The 25,367-nt window shown below is 39.7% G+C and overlaps 1 protein-coding gene across 1 annotated transcript in view; it reads right to left on the bottom strand.

Moving 5' to 3' along the window:
- Window positions 1-17,541, bottom strand: part of LOC107042066 (probable glucosamine 6-phosphate N-acetyltransferase) — a 95,271-nt gene extending 77,730 nt beyond the window's left edge. Inside the window, exon 1 of the mRNA XM_015262938.1 lies at window positions 17,048-17,541. Coding sequence (XP_015118424.1) covers window positions 17,048-17,209 — 162 coding nt within the window. The 5' untranslated portion in view covers window positions 17,210-17,541. The remainder of the gene's footprint in view (window positions 1-17,047) is intronic.
- Window positions 17,542-25,367: the final 7,826 nt, after the last annotated feature.

Raw genomic sequence — 25,367 nt, 5'->3', positions numbered from 1 at the left:
GCAGCTCTAATGTTTGGTGAAAAGTCAGATGGTTTTATGATGGTCCTTCGCCAGGTAGTCAAAGGTCGGGCCAGTGCAATGGGCATTTTTCAGGTAATATAATGCAGTTCTGCCTTTGCCCATTCATTGAACTGAATTTTCTCTTCCCTTTTACACGATAGAAATTCTCTTTTAGCTTCGCGATTCGACACTTGAAATTGATATCGTTATCAATATTTTTTTTCTCTTTGATCCACAAATTCTTCATATATGGAATATTGAATTTTTTGATGGAAGCAGAAAACAAAATGTACATTCCACATGATTGAATGGAAAGTAAAAATAATGAAATATCTAGTGAATGATAAAAATCCATCTGAGAAAAATGAGATGATCTAATTTTTCAGAAAGAAAATAAACCAAAATAGTATTGAAGAAAATTTTTATAAAATTTCCTTGAAATGATTTTACAACGCCTTGCGTTTAAAGTCTCAGAAAATTGTTCTCGGAATGGCACATTGATGACTTTGTGTCATAGATAGGCGGTGCACGTACGAATATTACCTGAGAAACCTTGCTGACCAATTTGGAAGCAATTTATGATACGAAAAGCCAAATTTTTAGGTCGTTTCGTATCTTCTTTGGGGGGTGGGGCTTCTCCGTACTTTGCCTTGAATATAATAAAATATGTTTTGACAATTTTCCCGTCTACACACCAAAGGTCAGTTAAAGGAAGACTTCCAAACCATCCGCATCGGAGTAATTGCTACCTCAACATTTTCTCTCCAGTAAGCCAATATCAAAAAAATACGCGCGACTATGTCGGAAACGCCACAGATCACCGAAATTGTATTAGTGGGTAATGCGACCCCGGAAATTTGTGGGAATCAATTGCCGTCAAACAAACAGGTATTACAATGTTACTTTTACTATACGAGACATGCCTCGCCGAAATTGATGGCTCGAGGAGCTGCAACATGTGTTGTACGAAAGTGTGTTACGTTCTGGGAATATGCAGGAATCCCAATCGTGAAAGAGTGCCATGCGATCGAGAGAATGGAGAAATTAGTGCAACAGTACAAGAGTATTCTCAAGTACGGCTCTCGGAAGGAAACATCTGTCACAGTTAAAGTTAAGGAAATTGACTTCATATGTATGCTGGGAGACTTATTCGATATGGCTCATCAAAAGCAAGTGGAGGCGATGAAAGATGAAGCAGCCAAGACTTTATTGAGTCTGCATCGAGAGAGGGGAAGAAATGGTTGCTTGCATAGAATCATTGACACGGGAAGATGGCTCGTCCAGGATACATAACATGAAGAAGAAGAAGAATGAACCGAAGAAATGAAACAAGGTATGATAATTGAACCAATGAATTGTTTTTCCGTTTTTTTTCAGAATTACGGTGCATTTTCGCTAGTCTATATGCTATGCCCCTTGCTGTGCTCACTAAGAGGTGGAGCGAATTTGACAATTGAATTCCATTTCTTTTCGGATGAAGAATATCCGAAACTGTCAGTTTTCTCGCCCTACTGCCACGCGATTATTAAGGATTCGTATCCAGTGATTTGGAAAGAAAGTGTGAAACGCCTTTTTGTAGGTTATTTTCTATAGAAAAGATGTCTCAATTATTTCTTCCAAAATCACTCATAACTGAAGTAATCCAGCAATTGATCCTGATTTTTTGGCCGATAGTTGGATTATCTTAGTAATGAAAGGTTTTTTTCGGGAAGAAATTTCCTGGCTTACAAAAAAGATCTGATGGTAATTTTTTTCAACATCACATTATTTATATTATCACCTAATCAGCCAACAATCATATATATATTATATATTATTGTTAGTATTTATTGAATTATCTCGATAATGAGAAATATTGGAAAAAATCATCATGGGACCTTTTTTTTGCCATCAAGAAAATTTTCTGCGGAAATTTTCAGCGGCTTTTTTCATTTACCCTCTAAGTTGTCTAAGACTTTTCTCACGCTCGTGCGTTACGTAGGTTTCTCATACCCTCAGCACCAACCTCTTAAGGTTTAGGATGTTTCCACTATTCTGCGCGCTCTCCGTAAGAATCGGCAATCCCCACTCCATCGACTGAAGTAGGACGTGAACATAAGCGAGTTCACAAACTTTCTGAATCGACTTCTCGTTTCATTTCAAACGTTTCCCGCACGCCTACACTATTAATAATAGAAAAATCTCCTCACCAAGTGTTACATCGTAACACCTGCGAAGGTCTGATGCCGCGTTCACATGCTGGCGACAAGCGGCGGCGGCACCTTACGGGCGCCGTTGTCGCTGATATGTGCCCGTGCTGACGGTTATGGGTAGGCGGTAAATGGTGGCAGCACCTTCTCGCTCGACGCGGTGGACGCATGCTGACGGACGCCATGGCATCAGTTAGTAGAAACCAACACTGAAACGTGTATTGAGCTCTAACAAAATCTTAAATCGTATCGAGTCATTACGACTTTGAAAAAACGAACCCAACGGGTTCAACAACTTGAAATCATTTAATAACAACTAGTGCACGAGTGAAACGAAATTTAATAGCAAGTGGCTTAAATTAACGATCGAACGAACGATTAACCAACGGCACGAAATCACACGATTTCGTTAAAATGTTTATATGTGTGGACACGTGCTAACCGTTGTCGTAAACTATCAAATAACGAACAAATACACTGTGTTGTATGTATGTGTGAATCGTTGTGTGTCACCGTCATTCGCAGTCATCTAATATCTCTCGTTGTGTATATCAATAAATCTGGGTTTTTTATGCCATAGGCTTTTTCCCATAAATTTATCGTGTCAATCATTTCTCCGGACATTTTTGTTTTGTGTTAATTTAATGCAACTATCATACCACCTAGGGTATGATAGTATCCCACGATCTTTCACCAAGTATTTTCTAAGGAATTTGACCCTCTACAAATTTGACTTTATACAATTTTACCGTATCTGTAATGATTTTATCAGCATAAGAGCGGAAAGATCGTGCGGAATATAGATGCGCATATGCGCTTTACAGCTCTAGCTGTGTGGGAACTATGGTGGCGGGAGAATTTCTATACAGGCGGTCACTAATTTATAAATATCTCGGTATCTAACCAAACGAACATGAAAAATCAAAATTGTATTTATCAGGCATAACAAGAGCAATAAGTTTCATTTGAATAATTTTTAAAATAAAGTTTAAACTGAAAAAGGCCGAAATTCGTCTATTACAAATTATTACGCCACGTTACGGCAAAATCATCGTCAATTTAGGATAACTCGATCATAGAAATATAAAATCTAATCGTAAAGTCTTCTCGAGCTCTTATTCACTGCGGGAAAGGGTATTGCATAGAAACTCGGTGCTATTTCGATCGCAAAACAGTTCCAATTCATAAATTCTGTCATTGTTTTCGCCAATCTCTAACTCATTTATACTTTTTGATTTGACATTTCAGTTGAATTATCTGACATTGCTGCAAATTATAACAATGATGTTTTCGATGACTACGAAGATCTTCATGAAGTAGTGAAGCAATTTGAAGAGGATGAAGAAATATACAGCAATTATGAAGTGACATCAATGGCCACGAGACCTAAAAAACTGAAGATCGTGAATCCAGATATCACTGCCGTGTTGGATAGGGCCAAACTTAGTAATCGCATGGCCGCACAGGTGTTAACAGTAACCTTAATGATAGTGGGCATAACTCTGGAAGAGGTCCATTTAAGCTCCGAAACTCTTCGTCGGAATCGACATAAACAACGCGAGGTGCTGGATCACAAAATCAAGAATAATTTTAAAAATAGACCGTCTCATATCCTAACAGTGCACTGGGAGGGCAAATAACTATCGGCGCCTGAAAACAAATTTGAAAAAGTTGATCGCCTCCCAGTCCTTGTGGCAGGCTATGGATGGAATCAATTGCTTGGTGTTCCCAGACTCGAAAGAGGAACTGGGGAGTTGCAAGCAAAAGCCGTTCACCATTGCCTGAAGGAATGGGACGTAGTTGACGACGTATGCGCCATGGTATTTGATACCACTGCCAGTAATACAGGCAGCGTAAATGGTGCCTGTATCCTGCTTGAGGAATTACTTGGGAGGGATCTTCTGTACTTGGCATGTCGTCATCATGTCTATGAACTCGTCTTGAAAATAGCATTCGAGTCAGCAATGGGAGGTACATCTGGGCCAGACATTTTAATTTTCAAACGATTTCAAGCGTACTGGGGCAAGATTAGAAAAGGAGAATTTTCGCCCGGAGTGAACGACATTGCAGTAAAAGAAGCACTGCATGATAATATGGCAGATGACCTCGCATTTGCTGAAGAACAATTGGAGGTTAGTTACAGCAAATTAGTCCCATGAACGTCACTGACTAATAATTGATATCTTTATTATATTGAGATTTAGAAACATCAAGATTGGAGGTTTTAATCTTTTTCATCCACAGAAAAAGAATATTCGCAGCGACTACAGGGAGTTCTTGGAACTGATCATAATTTCCCTGGGTGGAAATTTGATGAAAGGGAATCGTTTCCGAGCGCTTGGGCCGATTCATCATGCGAGGTGGATGTTTAAAGCGATTTATTCACTGGAAATATTCTTGTTTCGAGACCAATTTCGTCTGACATCCCAAGAAAGTTCAGGTTTAAGAGATGTTTGCATTTTTATTGTTCGCCTATATCAGAGAGCTTGGTTCACGGCTTCAAGTGCAGTAACCGCTCCCAACAGTGATTGGGCTCTGGTGAAAGACTTATTGACAAATTCTGGTAGTGCTAATTGTATTTCCGTGAAACTTTGTAAAGCGGTATCTGAGAAGTTAGTGATCCACCTCTGGTATTTATCAGAAGAACTGATTGCTTTAGCTTTTTTTGATCCAAACGTGAGTGCTGAGTGTAAAAGGAACATGTATCAGGCGATCGAATCGCGTGCTCCTTTCGATGATGGTAGGAAAAAGAGAAAAATAGGAATCAAAGTTCGGAAATTAATTCAAGAGTTGAGTTTGGGCTCGTTTATCACTACAAATACAATTAAATTTTTCGAGATTCTAAAAATTGATCATAGTCTTTTGGATACTGATCCGACAACTTGGGAGACGAGAGGAGATTTCACCATCGCCTTGGAAAGTATAAGACATTTGCATGTGACGAACGACGTTGCTGAAAGGAGTGTGGCTCTCATCAGCGAGTTTAATGACTTACTTACAAAAGATGAGAGCAGCAAACAGCAAATAATGTCAATTGTTAAAAAATTGCGCGAAATATCACCCGATTGTACAAAAGATAGTCTAAAATTTTCATTAGAAAGTTACTTGGGTAACATGCCAACCGAATCTTCAATTAGTATACATTAAAGTATTATTGTCAGTGTACCATCATGCAGAAATAATCTCTCGAAAGTTTAATCGAACTTTTTAACTAAATATCAAATGTCATACTTAATTCTAATTCTTGTCTGAACTCACGAAATTAATTGCCACTTGGAAATTTTTCCCTTCAATTTTTTCCCATTTGTTTCATATTGTTGTAACCGGTGAAAAAGGGAGACGACACAATATTCAAATGGTTGGGCCGGTTTATTAATTAGTTAGGTACAGAAGATGAGTTGTCGAAGAGATCTCCAAAGAGAATGAATCAATCCAAGTTATTCCAAAAGATAGTCGTTGTCAAGGGGGTTCCGTGTCATCTTCAAGATGATGGACAATTGAATTATGATTCGAAGGGGGACACGTAACACTACTCCCCTCCGTGAAAAGATTGCCGCCCCGGCAATCACACCAGGGACTATTTGAGGTATTACAACTTTAGGATCATTTCTTTTTTTTTTTTTTTAAAGTTGTAATAACTGAAAAATTTGAGAGTTGTAAGATCTCACATAGGGAGGGCCCCAGTCCGTTCTTCAGCTAAAACTTCCCAGAAATCAACACTGAAGAACAGCCCGATTCACACTTGTTTAATGCTATATAACGAAAAATTTTATAAAGTGTTTACTACAATTTCAATTTGTTGTTGTCATGTTCAAAAATAGTGTGTTTTCAATCATCATTCATTCCTCAATGGTGTATGAATGTCAGTGTATGATTCTATTTTCATTTTCAATTCTTGATTTAATGAAATCATGCACACAAAAATTCTCCGATTCGGTCCCAGGATCTGAAAATCACTCAACACAAAGAATTCCTCAAGTTAGAACCATATTTCAATATTAAATTCACTCAACCAAAAGCAATAAGCAACTACTCATCAAGCAACTACAGTTCAAATAACTACTTTCAAGCAATTGCCAAAAATTCAAACATTTCAATAAATAATAATTGTGATTTTCGAAAGCTTTCAAAATTGTTACAATTTAGCAAGGAAAATTAAGCATCATCTACTCAACACATACATTCATTCATAAAAAAAAACTCAATTTAAACAAAATAAACCATGGGATATTCATGTAATTCTGTTAACCACAGACAATCAATAATCAGGCCTGTCTGTTAACCTCAGACAACAATAATCAGGCCTGTCTGCTAACCACAGACAATAATAATCAGGCCAATCTGCTAACCACAGATAATAATCAGGTCAGTCTGTTAACCACAGACAACAATAATCAGGCCAGTCTGCTAACCACAGACAATAATCATCAGGCCAATCTGCTAACCACAGATAATAATCAGCATGAAAAATAAATTAAATTATGATGCAGATTTATCAGTAGTTGAAAAAGAAAAAAAAAAGAGAAAATGGTTAATGATCACTCTTAATCATCCTGTTCCATTGGCCAAAGACGATTAACATGTACAACTTTGAATTTTCCCCTTGGAAATTTCTGGATTCGGTAAACCACATCATTAAGCTTAGATTTAATCACGTAGATCTTTTCCCAATTGCTCTGAATTTTTGGACACTGACCTTTGACTCTTTTGGGGGCAAAGAGCCAAACTTTCTGTCCTGGTGTGAAATAAATCATGTGAGCTTTCAAATCAAATTTAGACTTCATTTTATCACTTTTGAGTTTCCAATTTCCTCGTACTTGTTGATGTGTGTTTACTAGTCTTTCTTGTAATTGATCAACGTAATCAGGGAAATCGGTGTGATTGTTGGTGCTGCTAGTTGGTAGGATACCATGAAGTAAATCTAGAGGAAGTCGTAATTCCCGACCAAACAACAACATCGCAGGGGAAAATTGTGTTGTCTGATACTTGGAAGAACGATAAGCTAGTAAGAATAAAGGTAACCACTTGTCCCAGACTTTTTGATTATCATCAATGAATTTCCCGAGATAATTCAAGATGGTCCTGTTCAGACGTTCAACCATACCGTTGGACTATGGGTGTAAAGGGGTAGTACGCGTTTTATGAATGCCCAAAAGTTTCACTTCATGAGTGAGTTGAAAATTTCAGATACAAAATCTCTCCCTTGATCAGAGTGAATTTCCACCGAAATTCCAAAACGTGAAACGACATGTCTCACCAGCGCTTCAGTAACAGTAGCTGCTTTATGGTTGGGAAGCGGGATTGCCTCAGGCCAATGAGAAAAATAATCAGTCACGACGAGGATGAATCGATTACCATTGAGTGTTTTTGGTAATGGACCTAGAATGTCAACTGCAATGCGTTCGAAAGGAAAACCAACATTATAAATTTGCAATTCTCCTCTGGCCCGCAGTGATGGACCATTTCGGCTAAAACAAACAGATCATCTGTGACACCAATTCTCAACATCGAACTTACATGAAACCCAGTAGAATCGTTTCCGAATACTATCCAACATTTTGTTGACTTTGAAGTGGCCACCAAGAGGAGATGAGTGAGCGGTTTTAAGAATCTCTTTTATGGCTGAACGAGGAACAACGATTTGAAGGATAATTTTCGATTTGTCAGGTGATTGCCATCGACGATAAAGAATATTTCCTCTCAGCTCTAAAGAATCCCAATAAAGCAGATAAACTTTGGGATCGGAACCGAGGTGTGAAGCTTCGTGCCACTCGGGGCGTTTATTTTGTCGTGTAGATTCAATCAGCATGTGGAGGGTTGGATCCTGAGATCGCAACGCAGACCGATGATGATCACTGTCAGAAATGCAAATGGTTCGATACACACGTTTCTCTTCCTCCTCGTCTTGTAAGTTGAGTCTCTCGCACTTAGGACAGGAGCAAGGACGCCTAGATAAACCATCCGCATTGCCATGAATATGACCGGGTCTGTGAACAATCTCAAAATCGTAGGTAAATAGTATTTCGATCCAACGAGCTACAAGCTTATGAGCTTGGGAATTGGAACAGATCGAATGGGAGGAGTAGTAAGGATCGATTTCAATTGTTCGAAGCTCGCTTGGGTTTCAGAATTCCATCTAAACGGAACTTTGTCCTCTGTTAGAATGTGTAAAGGTTTAGCGATTTGAGCAAAACCTTTCACATATTTCCTGTAATAACAACACAATCCAAGGAAGCTTTTAACTTGACGTTTAGTTCGAGGAGTTGGCCAATCAGAAATGGATGAAGTTTTCTCTGGGGAACATTTGATACCGTCTTTAGAGATCATGTGACCTAGATAGAGAACTTCATGTTTGAAAAAGATGCACTTCTTGGTGTTTACTTTGAGGTTAGACGCAGCTAAACGCGAAAATACAAGTTCAAGATTCCGTAAATGTTCATCGAAGTTACGACCGAAGACGATGATGTCATCTAGGAATACACGACAGATTGTTTGATTTAACTCTCGTAAAATTTCGCTCATTATTCTGACAAAAGTTGCGGGGGCATTGCAAAGACCAAAGGGAAGGACTCTCAATTGTCATAACTCATCACCGATGGCAAAAGCTGTTTTTTCCTTGTCTCGAGAATCTAATTCAACCTGCCAACACCCGCTTTTTAAATCGATAGTTGAGAACCAACGGGATCCATAGCTTGCATCAAAAATTTCTTCGTCGCGGGGTAAAGGCATTGAATCTTTTTTAGTGACAGCGTTTAGCTGGCGATAATCCACGCAAAATCGTAATGAAGTATCTTTTTTCTGCCTTAGAACAACAGGAGATGCCCAAGGACTACAACTGGATTCAATGATCTCTTGTTCTTTCATTTCTTCAAGTAAATCGAAAACTTTGTCGCGGAAGTGAAAGGGAACTCTACGGGGATCTTGTTTGATTAGATTACAGTTTTCGGTGATTATTCTGTGCGCAGAGCCTGGGTATCTACCGAGGTCATTGGAATTAGAAGAAAAACATTCTTGATACGATACAAGAAAGTTTTTGAATTTTTGTTGTTGGTTTGACTTCAATAACTCGCATGCATTTTTAGAGAGTTGAATTAAAAATTCGGGGATGTTTGAGGAAAGTCTAGGAATTTCCTGAGAAATAGTCTGTTTAACAAAAATCATTTTCTGTGGGTTATTGATATCGAATTCCCTGTTGATAACTGATTGGAAATGATGTAAAATTCCTGTTTTCTAGAGAAAATCTAGACCTAGAATGCAATTCTCTTCAATATCAGCAAAAACTGCGTCGAGAATGATTGAAGAATTTCCCACAGAAATCATGACTTCTTTAATTGCTTTATGTGGAAATCGTTCACCCGAGACAGTCATGATGATTATGTGTTTGACACAATCTTTCAAACCTGTAAGGTTATTGTGAAAAAGTCTGGGATTAATTAAGGTAATATCAGCAGCTGTGTCAATGGTCATGGAACAAGAATGGTCATTAATTTTCCCTTTCAATTCTAAATTGAAAATTGGTTCTTGAATTCCATTGGTAATCTGAAAACATCGTGAAAAATTAGAATTTGATTGAGTCATCTTGTCACCCAACGAATTGACTCCATTTAGTTTCCCGAATTCGTTTTAGTGTTGGTAGATCTGTTACGGTTTGAATGTTTGTTATTATTCGAGTAGTGAGAATTTGGAAATCTAGGATTGAAATTCTTATTGCCATTGTTGAAATAGCGATAGGGGTGATAATGATTGCGATTTTGGTTGAATTGTTGTGAAGAATTATTGTGAGAAGTGCTCGGGTCATTCTGATTGACGTTAGTGTCGAATTCTGTGCATTTATTGGCATAGTGGTCAAAACGTTTGCATTTAAAAACTTTATTCACTGAATTGGAAAACCTCTTTTGTTTATCACGGTTTGATGAGAAATCGTGATAATGGTTTTGGAATCGAGGATTTGATGTGTTTTGAGATTGTCGTTTTTCAATCACGACGTGGGAAATTGAACTGAGTTGAGTTGCTCGTTCAACAGCTCTTTGGAAATTCTCATGATCTTCAGATCGCAGAGTGAATTCCATTTGAGCATCTCTAATGCCATCAATGAATACACGACATGCAGCACGATCTCGTTCTTCAGAAGAAGAATTTGAGCAAGCTAGACGGCTGAGTCGATCAATTTCTTCTGAGTAAACTACGTAACTCTCGCCTTTCCTCTGTTTTCGCGATTGTAACTCATTGAAATACATTCGAGAAAGATGTTTTTCATCAAATTTGTCAGCTAATATTTTTGAAATCTTTTTGTAATCTGATTTATCTTCATCAGAAATTTTACTCAAAATCAATCGGGCTTTTCCGCGAAGACGTGTTAATAATTGGGAAGCTTTAGTCTGTTCTGACCACCGGTTATGAGAAGCAGCAATTTCAAATTGAAGGTGGTAGTGAGACCAAAGTTCCGAACCGTCGTATGTGTCGGGTTTGATATGAGAGCTCTTGCTGTGATCAGGTAAATGAAGCAAAGCATTTGCATTAGCAGAAGCATCAACATTAGCACTAGTGTGAGCATTAGAAATAAAAGGATTTTGGAAGTTATCTGTGAGGATCCTTGGTGGAGGATAGGGTGGCACTTGGATCCATGGAACTGACTGAGTCATGTCTGGATGTACTTCAGGAGGTTGATCAGAACTGGAAGGTGCTGTAGTAGTTTCCAGTACATTAGAGTATACAGGGTGACCTTGGAGTATTCTTGAAGATGCTGAAAACCAGGGAGGGGCGTTTGGTACTTCTAGATTCTCTGGAGGTTGTTGAAGAGTCAGTGGAAATCCGGAGATGTTGAAAGCTGTTGAGAGCCTTGGAATTTGTTGTTGGAGATTCTGGGGACCTCCTGAATAGTCTGGAGCCAATGGATTGTCTGGGAGTCGTAGGTGAAGATTTTGAGGACTTTCTGAAGTGCTTGGAGCTATTGGATTCCTTGAATGTTGTTGTTGAAGGTTTTGAGGAACTTGTGGAAGATTTGGAGTAATTGGATTCCTTGGATGTTGTTGTTGGAGGTCCTGAGGAATTTGTGGAAGGCGTGGAGCAACTGGATACTCTGGCAATTCTTGTTGAGGGACTGGGGGAACTTCAAGGGTGTTTGATGCACATGAATTCCCTGGAAGATTTCTCAATAAATTAAAAAGATCGTTCCGGGTAGCTCGACGCTCTTCGTCTCGGTCTTCACGCATTGACTCTTGCAAGCTAGTGACGACCCCATTCAGTTGCCCTCGAAATTCATTCCGAAGACGATTTTCCATTTCTTCCAGTTGAAGCGGGACAAGATTCGGTTGTTGAAGTTCTTCATCTGACGGTAAATGAGGACGAAAACCGGCAGCAAAGGGGCCGGGATGTTCCTCCGAGTGTCCTCGCCTTCTTCTCCCTCTCCCCGCCATAATAAAAAAAATAAAGTGACTCACCAGTTAACGGGATTTCTTATTTTCCATAGTCTCAATCAAGGTAAATTAATCCAGAATGTTCGATAGTAGGGAATCCAAATAGAGAGTTGATCACTTTTCCGATGGCACTGATGGAGGGTTTGGTAATTGTACACTTCAATGTCCACAATTTCTTCCTTTAAAATCCTTTCCGCATGTGGGTTTTACTCGAGCCACTTCTGACACCAATGTTGTAACCGGTGAAAAAGGGAGATGACACAATATTCAAATGGTTGGGGCGGTTTATTAATTAGTTAGGTACAGAAAATGAGTCGTCGAAAAGATCTCCAAAGAGAATGAATCAATCCAAGTTATTCCAAAAGACAGTCGTTGTCAAGGGGGTTCCGTGTCATCTTCAAGATGATGGACAATTGAATTATGATTCGAAGGGGGACACGTAACAATATTAATGAGCTATAATTTATCACTATGCAATGTCCGTGAGTCATCTATAAATGTTATTTTCAGTTGAACAATTTTTATCTTTTGTGAAAGCTATTAAATTCACATTCACAGTAAAAAATTTAATTTTTAGTTTTCAATACTTTTCTTTAGAAAATCCCAATAAAATAACCTCCAAATAGAGATATGACGATCAATCGAACTTTGTTGGAATCCTTGTCATGAAAAATCAAAAATAGTCAATTTTGGATTACAATCTAGAAAAATAGAAAGAATTCTCACCGACGGTAGTGGCCATGCGGTTAGAGTGCTAGACTCGTATGCCAATGATCCGGGTTCGCTTCCTGGCACCGGCGGTCAAAATTTATAGCGCTCTAATTTCACAGTTTCACTGCCGAGCGGTAGTCCCGTCAAAAGGACAACTGTACCAGGGTAGGTTTTTCCCTCGAATGAGGTTTTCCCTTCCTTTGGCAAATGCGGTACCGGGGGTTGAAGGGGGTGGGAAGGGAACAAATCGTAAAGACCCGAAAGGGTATACGAGAAGAAAAAAACTTAGACAGAATTCTCGAAAGAAAACGTCTTCAAAAATCCTCATTTCTAGCGAAAATCATAATTTTTAATTCAATAACAAATGGTTTGAAAAAATCGGAAGAATATTATTTATATTCTTCTGCACTCTGAGAAGAATTTTCTGGTAAATAATAATAATTATATGGATAGTTGCCGAATATAATGATAATTTTATGCTTTATTGCCTCCTTCACGTGTATATCATCGTAAGAAACTTTGAAAATCTGTGCTGCCTTGAAAAATATTTCATAAAATCTGAAAAAATTCACAGAGTCGTTTTATTTGATTAACTATCGGAGTCATTGAAGGGAAAATTACAATTTTATGTCCCTCATGGTATGAGGCAGATTGATTATGTTAGATTTTTCGCACATTGGCTGTAAAAATAGGTAATAAATTAACAGAATTACATTTTGAAGGACGGATAATTTGGAGCTCATTAAGAACTCGTTTTCTACGCTGATGAAACGTTTGCTGTCGATGTCTTTTTTTAGAAAAAAAAATCTTCTGTTGTGAACTTTTCTCAGCAGGAGAGTACTTTAAAAATTGAAAAAAAACTAGTTCCAACATTGAATAATTTAGAGCTCATTAGGAGCTAATTTTTTATGCTCACAAAAATAAATTGGCTAATGCAGTTTTTTTTAAAATGTGTTTAAGCCTCCTTTTTCGCACATTGGCTAGAAAATAGCTGAAAAATTAAAAGATTTACCTTTGAAGAGTGGATAATTTGAAGCTCATTAAGAGCTTATTTTATACCATTTGGTAGATTTTTTCATTGATGTGTTATGTACGGAAATGAAAGGGAATATTTGAACTCATTTTGAATTTTATTTGAATCTACTCGCTCGCTAAAATTCAGTCGCGATTGCATACTGCTCACCGGATGTTCACTGCAGTCTTGGCGAAATTCAATCGCTCACCACCTCCAAGACGTACACGGATAGGAACGTGTGCCAGGGGATGCTTCCACAGCATTTTCTGGCCACTCCATTCCGTAGGCAAAGTACGCCCTAATAATCAGTCACGCCTGTGGAGTCGTAAGGATTACATTCCTCGCTGGCTCCTGTCTTCGAACCATACCTTTCAATACAATTTGTGCCAACGCCGTCATCCGTCCCTAACCTTCCAAGAAAAGTATCGATAGGCTTTGGACCAGTAGATTTTTCCAAAAATTTGCGAGACAGTGGGTTCGGACGCAGTCTAAGCGTGAAGAATCACGCCCAATATGGTGGTTTGCGGAGTGAAGTGAGCTAAGACTAATCACTTTGCAGGAAGTAAGTCGAAGAGATTAAAATCCATAAATCGTGCAAACAGACGAACGCCTGTTTGCTACAGATGCAATTTTTGCAAATAAAGGAGCGTGTGCGTGCTTCGTCCTACGCAACTAGCAGAAAAATGACTTGAAAATGAACAAAATTCATTCTTCAAGAGTGAAAGGTTCCAAGTTCAGTAGAAGCTCATGTTTCATGCTCACAAAAATGTACCGGCCAATGCAGTTTTTGTTTTTTTTTAAAAGGTCTGAATGCTAGATTTTTCGCACATTAGCTGTAAAAATAGATAATAATTAGATAATAATTCAATGTTGGAATTACATTTTTATTTTTATTTTTAAAGTACTCTCCTGCTGAGAAAAGTTAACATAAGATTTTTTTTCTAAAAAAAACATCGACAGCAAACGTTCTATCAGCGTAGAAAATGAGCACTTAATGAGCTTCAAATTATCCATCCTTCAAAATGTAACTCTGTTAGTTTATTATCTATTTTTACAGCCATTGTGCTAAAAATCTAGCATAAACACTTTTTTTAAAAATAAAACTGCATTAGCCGATTTATTTTTATGAGCATGAAAAATCAACTCCTAAAGAGCTCTGAATTATTCGATGTTGAAACTCGATTTTGTTTAAATTTTTGAAGTACTCTCCTGCTGAGAAAAGTTAACAACTAAGATTTTTTTCTAAAAAAAAGACATCGACAGGAAACTTTTTATCCGCGTATAAAATGAACTCTTAATGAGCTTCAAATTACCCATCCTTCAAAATGTAATTCTGTTAATTTATCATTCTAGTTTTACAGTCAATGTGCGAAAAATCAAGCATAAACAGCTCTTTTAAAAAAAAAACTGCATTGGCCTGTACATTTTTCTGAGCATAAAAAATGAGCTCCTAATAAACTTTGAACCTTTCACTCTGGAAGAACAAATTTTGTTCATTTTCAAGTCATTTTTCTGCCAATTGCGGAGGAGGAAGAACCCACATGCTCTTTTATTAGCAAAGATAGCATTAATGAAAAAATCAACCAAATATTATAAAATTAGCTTCTAATGAGCTCTAAATTATTCAATATTGAAACTGGATTTTTATAGAATTTTTGAATTATTTTCCCGCTGAGAAAAGTTAACATAACATTTTGTTCAATAAAAGGACATCAGCCGGAAACTTTCCATCAACGTATGAAATGAGCTCTTAATCAGCTTCAAATTATTCATTTTTCAAAAGCTAGTTCTGTTAATTTTCCAGCAATTTTGCAGCCAATGTGCGAAAAAGGTGGCATAAACACTTGAAATAAAACTGCATTGGCAGATAATTTTTTTCAAGCATAAAAAATAAGCTCGTAATGAGCTTCAAATTATTCAAGAATGAAACACAATTTTTTTTATTTTCTAGCCCTTTTGCTGCTAACATACGCGAAAGCTAATATCAACATGTATTTTAGTTTTCTGTCTGACCGTTATGATCATATTTTATGCTTTCACCTTTGAGCCATTCCGGCAGCTCGACTCTCATGAGCGTTCCAATCATATAGTTATTGTGGCTATATCTGGTATTGTGGCTATATCTAGTATTCGGGCCTCATGACCTTAGGGTCATTCTGGTCGCTTCCAACCATCTCAAACCATCTCAAACTACCCATTACTAACTATCCTCCCTACACTCTTTACGAGAATTTTGATACGTACTTCCGTAAAAAAAAAGAAAAAAAATTGTTTTTCAATTGAAAAAAATTACGAAAATTGAGCTTCTAATGAGCTTGAAATTCTCACATTATCTCAAATGGAATTACATTCAATTCCACTCCTTATTTCTGTTGACTTGCTGGGGAGTTAACTTGACACTTTTTTTTTTCAAAAAACGCATTGGCAGGAAATTTTTCACCAGCATAGAAAGATAGTTTTTAACGAGCTTTAAATTATCAAAGGTTGAAAAGAAATTTTGCTCCATTTTTGGGCCATTTTTCTGCTGACTTACGTGAAAATGAGCACAAACCGTTTTTTTTCCAAAAATGGCGGTAATAGGGTAGAATAGGTCCCTCAAAGGGGAGCCTGGTTTTATGACTAGATTTGTACCCCCTGTGTGAGCGCGAACATGATTTTGTATATTATTGCCGTCGGAAACAATAAAAATTAATAATGAAGAAAAAATCTAAAAAAAAAATTTCAACCAAAAATTAAAGATAATTTAGTGAGAGACAGAATATAATATATAACAACGGTTATTATTTGGTTTGAGAACACAATAAGATTTATATATGAAATTGGAAGAGTGCTATCATATAGCAAAACATAAACAAAGGATTGTTGAGCTCCTCAGACAATACGGTGCAGTCAGGGCGCACGCACATTATAATGTGTGTGGAAGGCTGATGTACACCGATTAGAAGAGAGAGCTCTTCAGATGTAAACACCAATTTCATAGCAAAAACTAAGAAAAGGAGACAGTGTGATACTTCGATGAGTATCTACAGTGACTCCATGTTTGAAAACAAAAAATCTGGGATCAAAAAATTATTTCAACTTATTTTTCTATATATCAAAAATAAGAATGTCACACAGGAGATGCTGGAGTATGAAACCGGGATAACAAAGAAAACAATTAGGTATTGGATCAGAAAAATTAACTCGAGGTTGAGGAAGTGGACAGACTCGGGAGATATGAAGGGGGGGGGGGNAGCTCATTTATCGCTGACAAATTTATTAGCTAGTTGGTTGAGGATTTAAAAGACCTTATCGCTCGGGTATTTAAACGTGTGTTTATTAGTTGAGACACGAAAGTACACTGAGGGTTTAAAATCCCCGAGCAGTTGTCGGAATTGTCCAGCACAACTACAAAGATGTATAAACACATGGATTCACTGCCGGGATCTACCGATAGACCGAAAGAGAAGTTGACGTCGAGTCATCAATGCCAAAGGTATTGGCGGAGAAAAGAGAGCACTGGCCGACCGGAATAAAAGCTAGTGCTACAGGTCTCCCCTCTTTAGGTAGTTGGTCCTACAACTGGACTGGAATCATACAACAAAAGAAAAAAAAAATAGACGTGAAGAGAAAAAAAACTTGACATAAATTGAGAAAAAAAATTAGTACGGAGAAAAAAGAAAAAAAAAATTTGAGACAAGCAAATATCCAGGCATTTAAACTTGCGTTCAAGTAACCCATGACTTTGAAGGGCCTGATGATGAGCAGCTACTTCCCCCGTCTCCTCGGTAGGTTAAAGGAGACTTTCTTGCGAGTCCCACCAGGACATGATGGACCTGCTGAAGCCGCTGGAGCAACAGATGATGTCTGAAGCTGCTGGTGCTGCTGCTGTTGATCATCTGGAGGAGGGCCCAGTACTTGCTCCAGACAGTAGTTGATACAGTCCAGTACTTGGTTCAGATGATCAATGGAGATGGGAACGCTCTCATAGTTCCCGTAGCCAGCTCCGGAACAAAAGAAGACGTTGAAATGCTTCTCATATCTGCTGATGATTCGGAAAGGATTAGAGTAGGGTGGCTCGGCGTGCTTGGTCATTCCGAACGAAGACATGAGAGCACGTTGCCAAGTCCTTGAAGACGAAGGTTGGCTTCGTTTCACGGCGGGATGTCGGCGCTGGCGCGAGACTACGAAAGCGATCTCGCAGCTTCCTCTCACCCTTCGAATCCGCCGAAATCCGATTTGGGGCCTGAAGGGTCGGGAAAAAAAGCCCCCCCCCCCGCCCCTCGGACCTTCGCAATTTGATTTAGGGCCCCAAGGGTCGGAAAAAATATTCCCCCCCTCCCTCCGCCCTGGACTTCCTACAAGACGATTAAGGTTCAGAAGAGTAAAAAAAATCTCCCCAACACATCGTCAACTATCCGATTTAGAGTCACAACGGTAAAAAAAATTCCTCTTCCCCTTGGACTTGCCACAATGCGATTAAGGGTCAGAAAGGTAAAAAAAACTCCCGCCCCATCAAAACCATAACAATCCGATTTACGGTGAGGAGGGTCAGGAAAAATTCCCCTCCCCCCTTGGATTTCCCGCAATGCGATTAAGGGTCACAAGGGACAGGAAAAAATCCCCTCCCCCTTGCATCCTCAACAAACAGCCCAAAATTCCCCCCTCTCCCCACCCCGCCCATCGCACCCACAACTATCCGATTTAGGGTCAGAAGGGTCAGAAAAAATTCCCCTTGGATCTTCCACGATCCGATGTCGGATCAGAAGGGTCAACCCCCCCCCCTCCGAGGACCCATCACTATTCAATTTAGGGTCACAAGGGTCAAAAAAAAATTCCCCTCACCCCTTGGATCCTCCACAATCCGATTTGGGGTCTGAGGGTCAGAAAAAAAGCCTCCCCCCCCACTCGGATTCTTTGCTATTCGATTTAGGGTCAGAAGGGTCGGAAAAAAAATTTCCCCCATGCTTGGACTTCCCACAATGCGATTTAGGGCGCGCAAGGTCAAAAAAAATTCCCCCCCCCCGTGGACTTCCCGCAATGCAATTAAGGGTTAGAAGGGTCAGGGAAAATTACCCAGCCCCCCTTGGACTTACCACAATGTAATTGAGGGTCAGAAGGATCAGGGAAAATTCCCCCCCCCCTCGCACGCTTAGCAATTCCATTTAGGGTCAGAAAGGTAAAAAAAAATTCCCCCCGCCCCCGAGGACTTCCCTCAATGCGATTAAGGGTCAGAAAAATAATTCCCCTCACCCCTCGCACCCTCATCAAAGAACCACAAATTCGACCCCACCCCTCCGTGCGTCCTCTGAGAATGACACATTAAACATCAATTGTTTGAATCATCATTATAAAATTAATTAAAAGACCGGCTGATGCTTTCCCACTGTCGACTCATTCGGCAGGCGGCTGGCCTGCGACTGCTGCTGTGCTGCTGATTTGACCGACCTACTCGGTAATTCGGCGCTGCCGCCATCTCGCGGAATCCACTCCACACGACGTTCTAGTGACATTAAGTACACTAGCAGTAATTTCTTCAATTTCATCAAAAAAACTCAATTAATTCCACTTATTATTCCACTTTATTTTGATCTTTTTCATGTTTTTTATGCCCAAAAATGCACATCTACACACATCTACGCTATACCGTAGATGTAACGTGTTCCATAAATCTCCAGGGATGAGTTTCTATCAGTGACCATTCGTGAATGGAATGAATGCTGCCATCTCTCAATGCAGAATGACAATAATAATTGTGACCGATTGTGAATAGAAATAACTGAGCCCCTCCTCTACTGACACTGTTTGACCGACTGCAAGTCTCCTGGGCTACTATGGAAATGGGACGGCAGTATTGTACCTGCCCATTTCCACATAATGTGCACATGGGAAAGTGCACACGAGTTTTCTCCACACCATCATTGGGCAATGCAGTTTTCTGCTCATATTGCAATCGGTACGGAAGGATTATGCACGTGAAGATTTGTACATGTCAGTTCGGCACGTGGTCTTTGCGCACACGGTCCAACTCCTCTTCCGAGATGTCAACCACCTGATCGGGGACAATCGAATATTGCACCCCTAACTCCTCCACTCCAGAGTATTGCACACTCTAGTTTAGGAACGCTCAAGAATTACACATGGCGGTAATTTAAAATTTTAAATTGCACAATGTGCAAATTCTCTTACGCCCCGGTAACGTGTGCAATTCATTATGTTTTATTATTATTTTTTTTTAGTTGTGAATGAAAATACAAACCTGTCATAAACTTTAAATCCCTTGAAGTTTTGATCAAATCGTTGAGACCTAGATATCCAGTTCCCCCATTTTATAGCGTTACCCCACAGCAATGTGTTTATCTGTTCACTTTCGAGTTTGCCCACTTCCCGGAGCGTTTTGGAAACAAATGGAACGATGACCACTAGCCACGACAATCGAAACCGAATTTTATTGAATTTGATGCGATTTCCTTCAAAGAAAAATGGAGCGGATTGAAAGACATCTCACAGTACAGTCCGGATAATATTGGATAAAAATTACTGCTTGAAGAGCTTTTCATCTCCTCGAGTTTGTGAGAAAATTAAGAGAACATTTTTAAAACGAATGAATCAGTAATGGAGTCGTAAAATGTAAAAGAACAATCGAAATAGTCAATGGATTGAACAAAAATGTCACATTTCATTCATTACGTTTTACCACTTCGCTATTGAAATAAAAATGAAGATATTCCTAGAACTTGGACAACTGAAAACATCTTCAAGCAGTGTTTTTCGACGTGTTTTTTGTTTAGAAAACCAATGAGCACATAGGAACTCTGTGCATGTTCAAATTTTACTGATGAAAGAAAAGAGACATAGATATTTTTATTGAATAAATGAGTGTGAGAGAAATTTTTCAATGAACCCACTCCTCCCAGAGATATTTGCCAAATATGCTGCGAATGGAAATTTAAAAAAAAGAAAATGAATAATATGATAATTTACATTTGAAAAATTGATAAAAAAATACATTTGAACGCTATAAAATGGGAGAATTGGATATCCAGATCTCAACGATTTGATCAAAAATTCAAGGGATTTAAAGTTTATCACAGGTTTGTATTTTCATTCGAGCTTAAAAAAAAAAATAAAACGTAATGAATTACACACGTTACCGGGGCGTAAGAGAATTTGCACAGTGTGCAATTTAAAATTGAAAATTATCGCAATGTGTAATTCGTATGCGTTCCTAAACTAGAGTGTGTAATCCTCTGGAGCGGAGGAGTTAGGGGTGCAATATTCGATTGTCCCCGATCAGGTGGTGGACATCTCGGAAGAGGAGTTGGACCATGTACACAAAGCCCACGTGTCGAACTGACATGTACAAATCTTCACGTGCATAATGCTTCCGTACCGATTGCAATATGTGCAGAAAACTGCATTGCCGAATGATGGTGTGGAGAAAACTCGTGTGCACTTTCCGATGTGCACATTATGACTTGGACCCAATTAGTTCACGTACGTGTTCAATACTGCCAAATGGGCACATGTACTTGTGGGCAACTGTGTTTTTGGGCTATTGTGCCATCTCATTCTCACCAGACCATGGACTACTATGGAAATGGGATAGTGTGGAACAGCCCCCTGATACTCAACCTATCCGCGTATAAATAAAATGTCATCCTTATTGAAGCTGCCGCCGGCAGCCCTGAATGTCTTGACGGTTACGCGCCACCGAATTTCGAAACAACATAACCTCAATTAGTAATGCGTGGTATTCAATTCCTTGAATGGTTTGATTTTTTGATCATTCGGCTGCTGACCTTTTTTGGGAACGACTCGTCCCTGTGAATTAAGTCAGATTATCGATATCATAAATAAATTTAGACGGCGTCAAGTGATTGTATTAGGTGTGTGACTTAATTTTTACAGATTTTTCAGTAAATTTATTTCATATAGAAAAAAAGAGAACAACGAACTTAATCTTGGAAATATTGTCCATCGCTTTCTATGACCTTGCGCCACCTCTCAGGTAACATTCGAATGCCGTTGCGAAAGAAACTTGCAGGCTTCGAGGCGATAAAGTCATCGACGAATTTACGCACATCGTCCAGCGTTTTAAACCCTTCATGTCCCACCAGATACACAAGAGAATCTTCTTTAAGTGGATGTTCTGTTTCAGCGTCGATGTACTGGATTGTCCGGGATCTACCCGGGACTTTTTACGTGTGGGATTCTCGTAAAAAATGTACTTTTCATCACCGGTCATAATTCTCCACAAGAAGTCCTTTTTTTGTTGCCGGGCAAGCAGTGAAAGGCACGTGTTCATACGTTGACCTAGGTTGTGTTCGGTCAACACATGTGGGACCCACCTTCCAATTTTTTGGATTTTTCCCATTTGTTGCGTTTGCGTTTGCTCTGCCCGGAGGAAGATTTTAACGTCGAAAGGACATGTTTTAATTGTCACATTAAAATCAAAGCTAAAATTATTAGATTTTATAATTATTAGACGACGCAAAGTTTTATACTCTTACCTTTTTCTCAAATATAAAGGAAAAGGGTTTGATTTAGGGATAGGGCTTGAGTTGAGACTGATTTCTAATCAAGAAATTTGGAGTTGTAATGGGAATCAAATTTGAATTTAAATATATTTTGTATAATTATAACTCGGTCGCGGGCGGTGGGGGTCTTAAGGACTACCGCCGCCCGCGGTCGCTAAGAGGAACCCACCCAATCCATGTGTGTGAGCGGCGTAAGCCATAGCCTCGGCCATACCGTGCCTAAGGATGCGTAGCACAAGGGGAGCTCTGTCGCTAACGGTGCCTCTCAGAAACCTGGGCGACCTCTGAGAGTAGCCTTGAGTGTAACCCTCCCGAGACAAGCCAAGCTCTGGGCAATCGCGGGAATTCACCAGGTGAAAACGCGGCTTAACCGCGGTTCTCGTGGGACCAAAAATCGGAACCAATCTAAAAAATGTCAGTATTGAAAAAGAAACTTCGGGTGGAGACAGCGATGGCGAACACACGAAGTCTGACAAGGCTGACCAGTCTGGTGCCGATGTGAATCGGGTCAGACTGAGTGGAGCCGAGAGAGGATGTCGCAAGAGAGCGAAGCTGCATCAAACCTCGGGGGCAATTGCAACCTTGGCGGATGCAGCTGTGAAGGTCGATGAGGGGAAGGGGGAGGGGTCTGTGAGGAAGGCAATAAAACGCCTTCCATCGGAGTGTACCACGCCAAGCCCCTCCGTCAGACCGAAAGAAAAGAGAATGAGAACGCAGGATCAGGGCACATATGCTCAGAATACTGCGAGCTCATTCAAGTTTGCAGTTATGCCGGAGTCATATCCGGATCAGAAACTGGGCACTGAAGAGGTAACGGAAGTGAAGAAACTCCTGAAGGGGGCCATTCTGGCGTTACCTGACGGGGTGAAAGCACCCACCTTCAACGGTGTCTGGGAAAGAGAAGGTGTGGCAATGGTGTGCTGCACTGATGAGGAAACGGGAAATTGGCTGAAAAGCCTTTTCCCCGAAAACAAAATAGCTGGACTTACTGTACGTGTGGTCGCAGCCTCGGAGCTNGCTTAATGTACATGTGGTCGCAGCCTCGGACCTTCCCAAGAAGCACAGGGTTGTGGTACACGTGGAAGACCCAGATCTAACCGCTCAAGAAGCACTGTGCTTCCTTGAGAAACAAAATGCAGNGATCAGAAACTGGGCACTGAAGAGGTAACGGAAGTGAAGAAACTCCTGAAGGGGGCCATTCTGGCGTTACCTGACGGGGTGAAAGCACCCACCTTCAACGGTTTTTGGGAAAGAGAAGGTGTGGCAATGGTGTACTGCACTGATGAGGAAACGGGAAATTGGCTGAAAAACCTTTTCCCCGAAAACAAAATAGCTGGGCTTAATGTACATGTGGTCGCAGCCTCGGACCTTCCCAAGAAGCACAGGGTTGTGGTACACGTGGAAGACCCAGATCTAACCGCTCAAGAAGCACTGTGCTTCCTTGAGAAACAGAATGCAGAACTGCAGGTCAGAGAGTGGTCGCTCAGGGCAGTGAGAGCAGGAACGCGAAAAGTGCCCACTTCGTTGCGCTGATAGACGACCGATCACTCTCTGTTCTGAACACCTGCAACTTCAGACTGCACTGCGGGATTCAAAAAGCAACTGTTAAGCTGCTTGCGAAAGACCGCGGTGAAAGTCAGAAGAAGGGTACATAGAGGTACCAGGAAAGTAGTCATCATTATGGCTGCAACCCGGATCCACATTGTACAGATAAATTTGCATCACAGCAAAGCAGCCTCGGCTACTCTAGTCAGGCTATTAGCTGGGATGCAGACTAGACTGTGCGGAGGCGATAAGGAGGGTGTCATCCACATTTTATGTGAATGCCCCCTATTAGCACTCCGTCGCTATAAAATCTGGGGCCAAAGGCTTTCCTGGAACCAGAGGACTTACAACAAGCGGCTGTCACCCGCCTTATTCGCCTAGTGAGAAACACAGGGCTGGGCTGCCCGAAACTAAGGCGGATGTTACAAAAGATCGTATGATTTAGGTGACTCTGGGCGCTTTAAGTGACCAGCCGTGCATATTCTAATTCTAATTTTGGTATAACTATTCGGTTTACAAAAATATAAGCGTGATTTTACAGAAATCTATGTAGCTAAAATTTCTATCCCTGGAATGATCTGAAGGATTCAAATTTAGGTTTACAAATTTTGTTACTCACAATTCTGTCTGTTATTTATAAATTATTCGATGTGTTTGTAGATCCCTGGGTAAATCCGTAATTTCCTCACCAGCAATGAGTCGCGCTAAAGGCTATTATGGATATTTTCACAGAAACACTTTCTTCTACTCGTTGATATTTTAATGAATTTTGACAGTTGAATTTTAAGATTTTAAGAGTTTGGTTGAGACTGTCCACAACGCGTCACAATAAACGAATTCCTTATATGTAAGAAAAGTCACCACTCTCAATTAAAGAAATTTTATTCCCGGATAATTTCAATTGTTCGTAACTTACTATTAATTCAGTACTATCCCGCGTAATCGAAGGAAGGATTGAAAAACCGGACCGATTAAATGAACTATTTCCACCAGAATTGTTACTGCTCCGTCGCTGCTTCAAAACTCGTTAATTTTGGTTTTTCTGACATTTTTATATGAATTTTGGGGTCACTTGTCACATGGGCTCCAACGAGTCCATTTTTAATTGGTGGAAAATGTCGTATGACTTTTCCCACTCTTTTGATTTTTATGGGGAAGTAGTTCATTCGGTTTTTGGGGTTTCAATTAATCGGTTTTCAATCGTTCCTTCGCGTGCGAATCTTAGTATTGGGTAATTGGGGCATGCTGAGTGTGCCATTTCATCACTTTTGAACTCGATTCCAATGTCTTTGGAATTTTTAATTTAGTTCAAGTGATGAAATGCACTCAATTTAGTTTACAATTGTTGGTTTGGTTCTTAATTTCACATAAAATTATTCTAGCCTTAAAGTTTCTAGTACCAAATTTTGGACATTACACGTTGAGTATTCATCCAGTAGAGCTTGCAATTCCGCATCTGTAAACTTCCGAGGCTGTCCAGGACGCGGCTGGTCACTCAGATCGAAATCGCCACTTCTAAAACGTTTGTACCAATAATTTCATAAGATACAACGTCGGCACCAAGAACACTACACATTGATTCCCGTGCTTCAGAAGCATTTTTTCCTTATTGGAATTCGTATAAAATGCAGTGCCGAATGGGCTGTTTATCAGTTGCCATCGTAAACTCTGCTATTCTGAAAGGTTATGTAACTTACATAGACTTGCCGTTCCGTGTTCTGAAACCTTTTGTCCCAATCCTTTCAAAACCAGAAAAGACCGCGAGTGTATTTCTATTTTAAATATAATTTTAAGCTCGAAGAAAAAATCTGTAAAAATTAAGCCGCACACCTAATAATTCAATCGAGGTGGATAAATTACTTCGGTGTTGGAGATGTAGGGAAAAGGTGGTCACGTGGAGTTGTTCAGTGTCATTTTTTTTGACTCTCACAATGCCCAATGTTTGTGCAGTCAGTGGATGCATTTCGGAGTA

This window comes from Diachasma alloeum, unplaced genomic scaffold (assembly GCF_001412515.2).
Source record: "Diachasma alloeum isolate Michigan unplaced genomic scaffold, Dall2.0 Dall_scaffold_00409, whole genome shotgun sequence".
In the NCBI taxonomy this organism is placed as follows: Eukaryota; Metazoa; Arthropoda; class Insecta; order Hymenoptera; family Braconidae; genus Diachasma; species Diachasma alloeum.
This window is presented reverse-complemented; position numbering and strand designations above follow the sequence as displayed.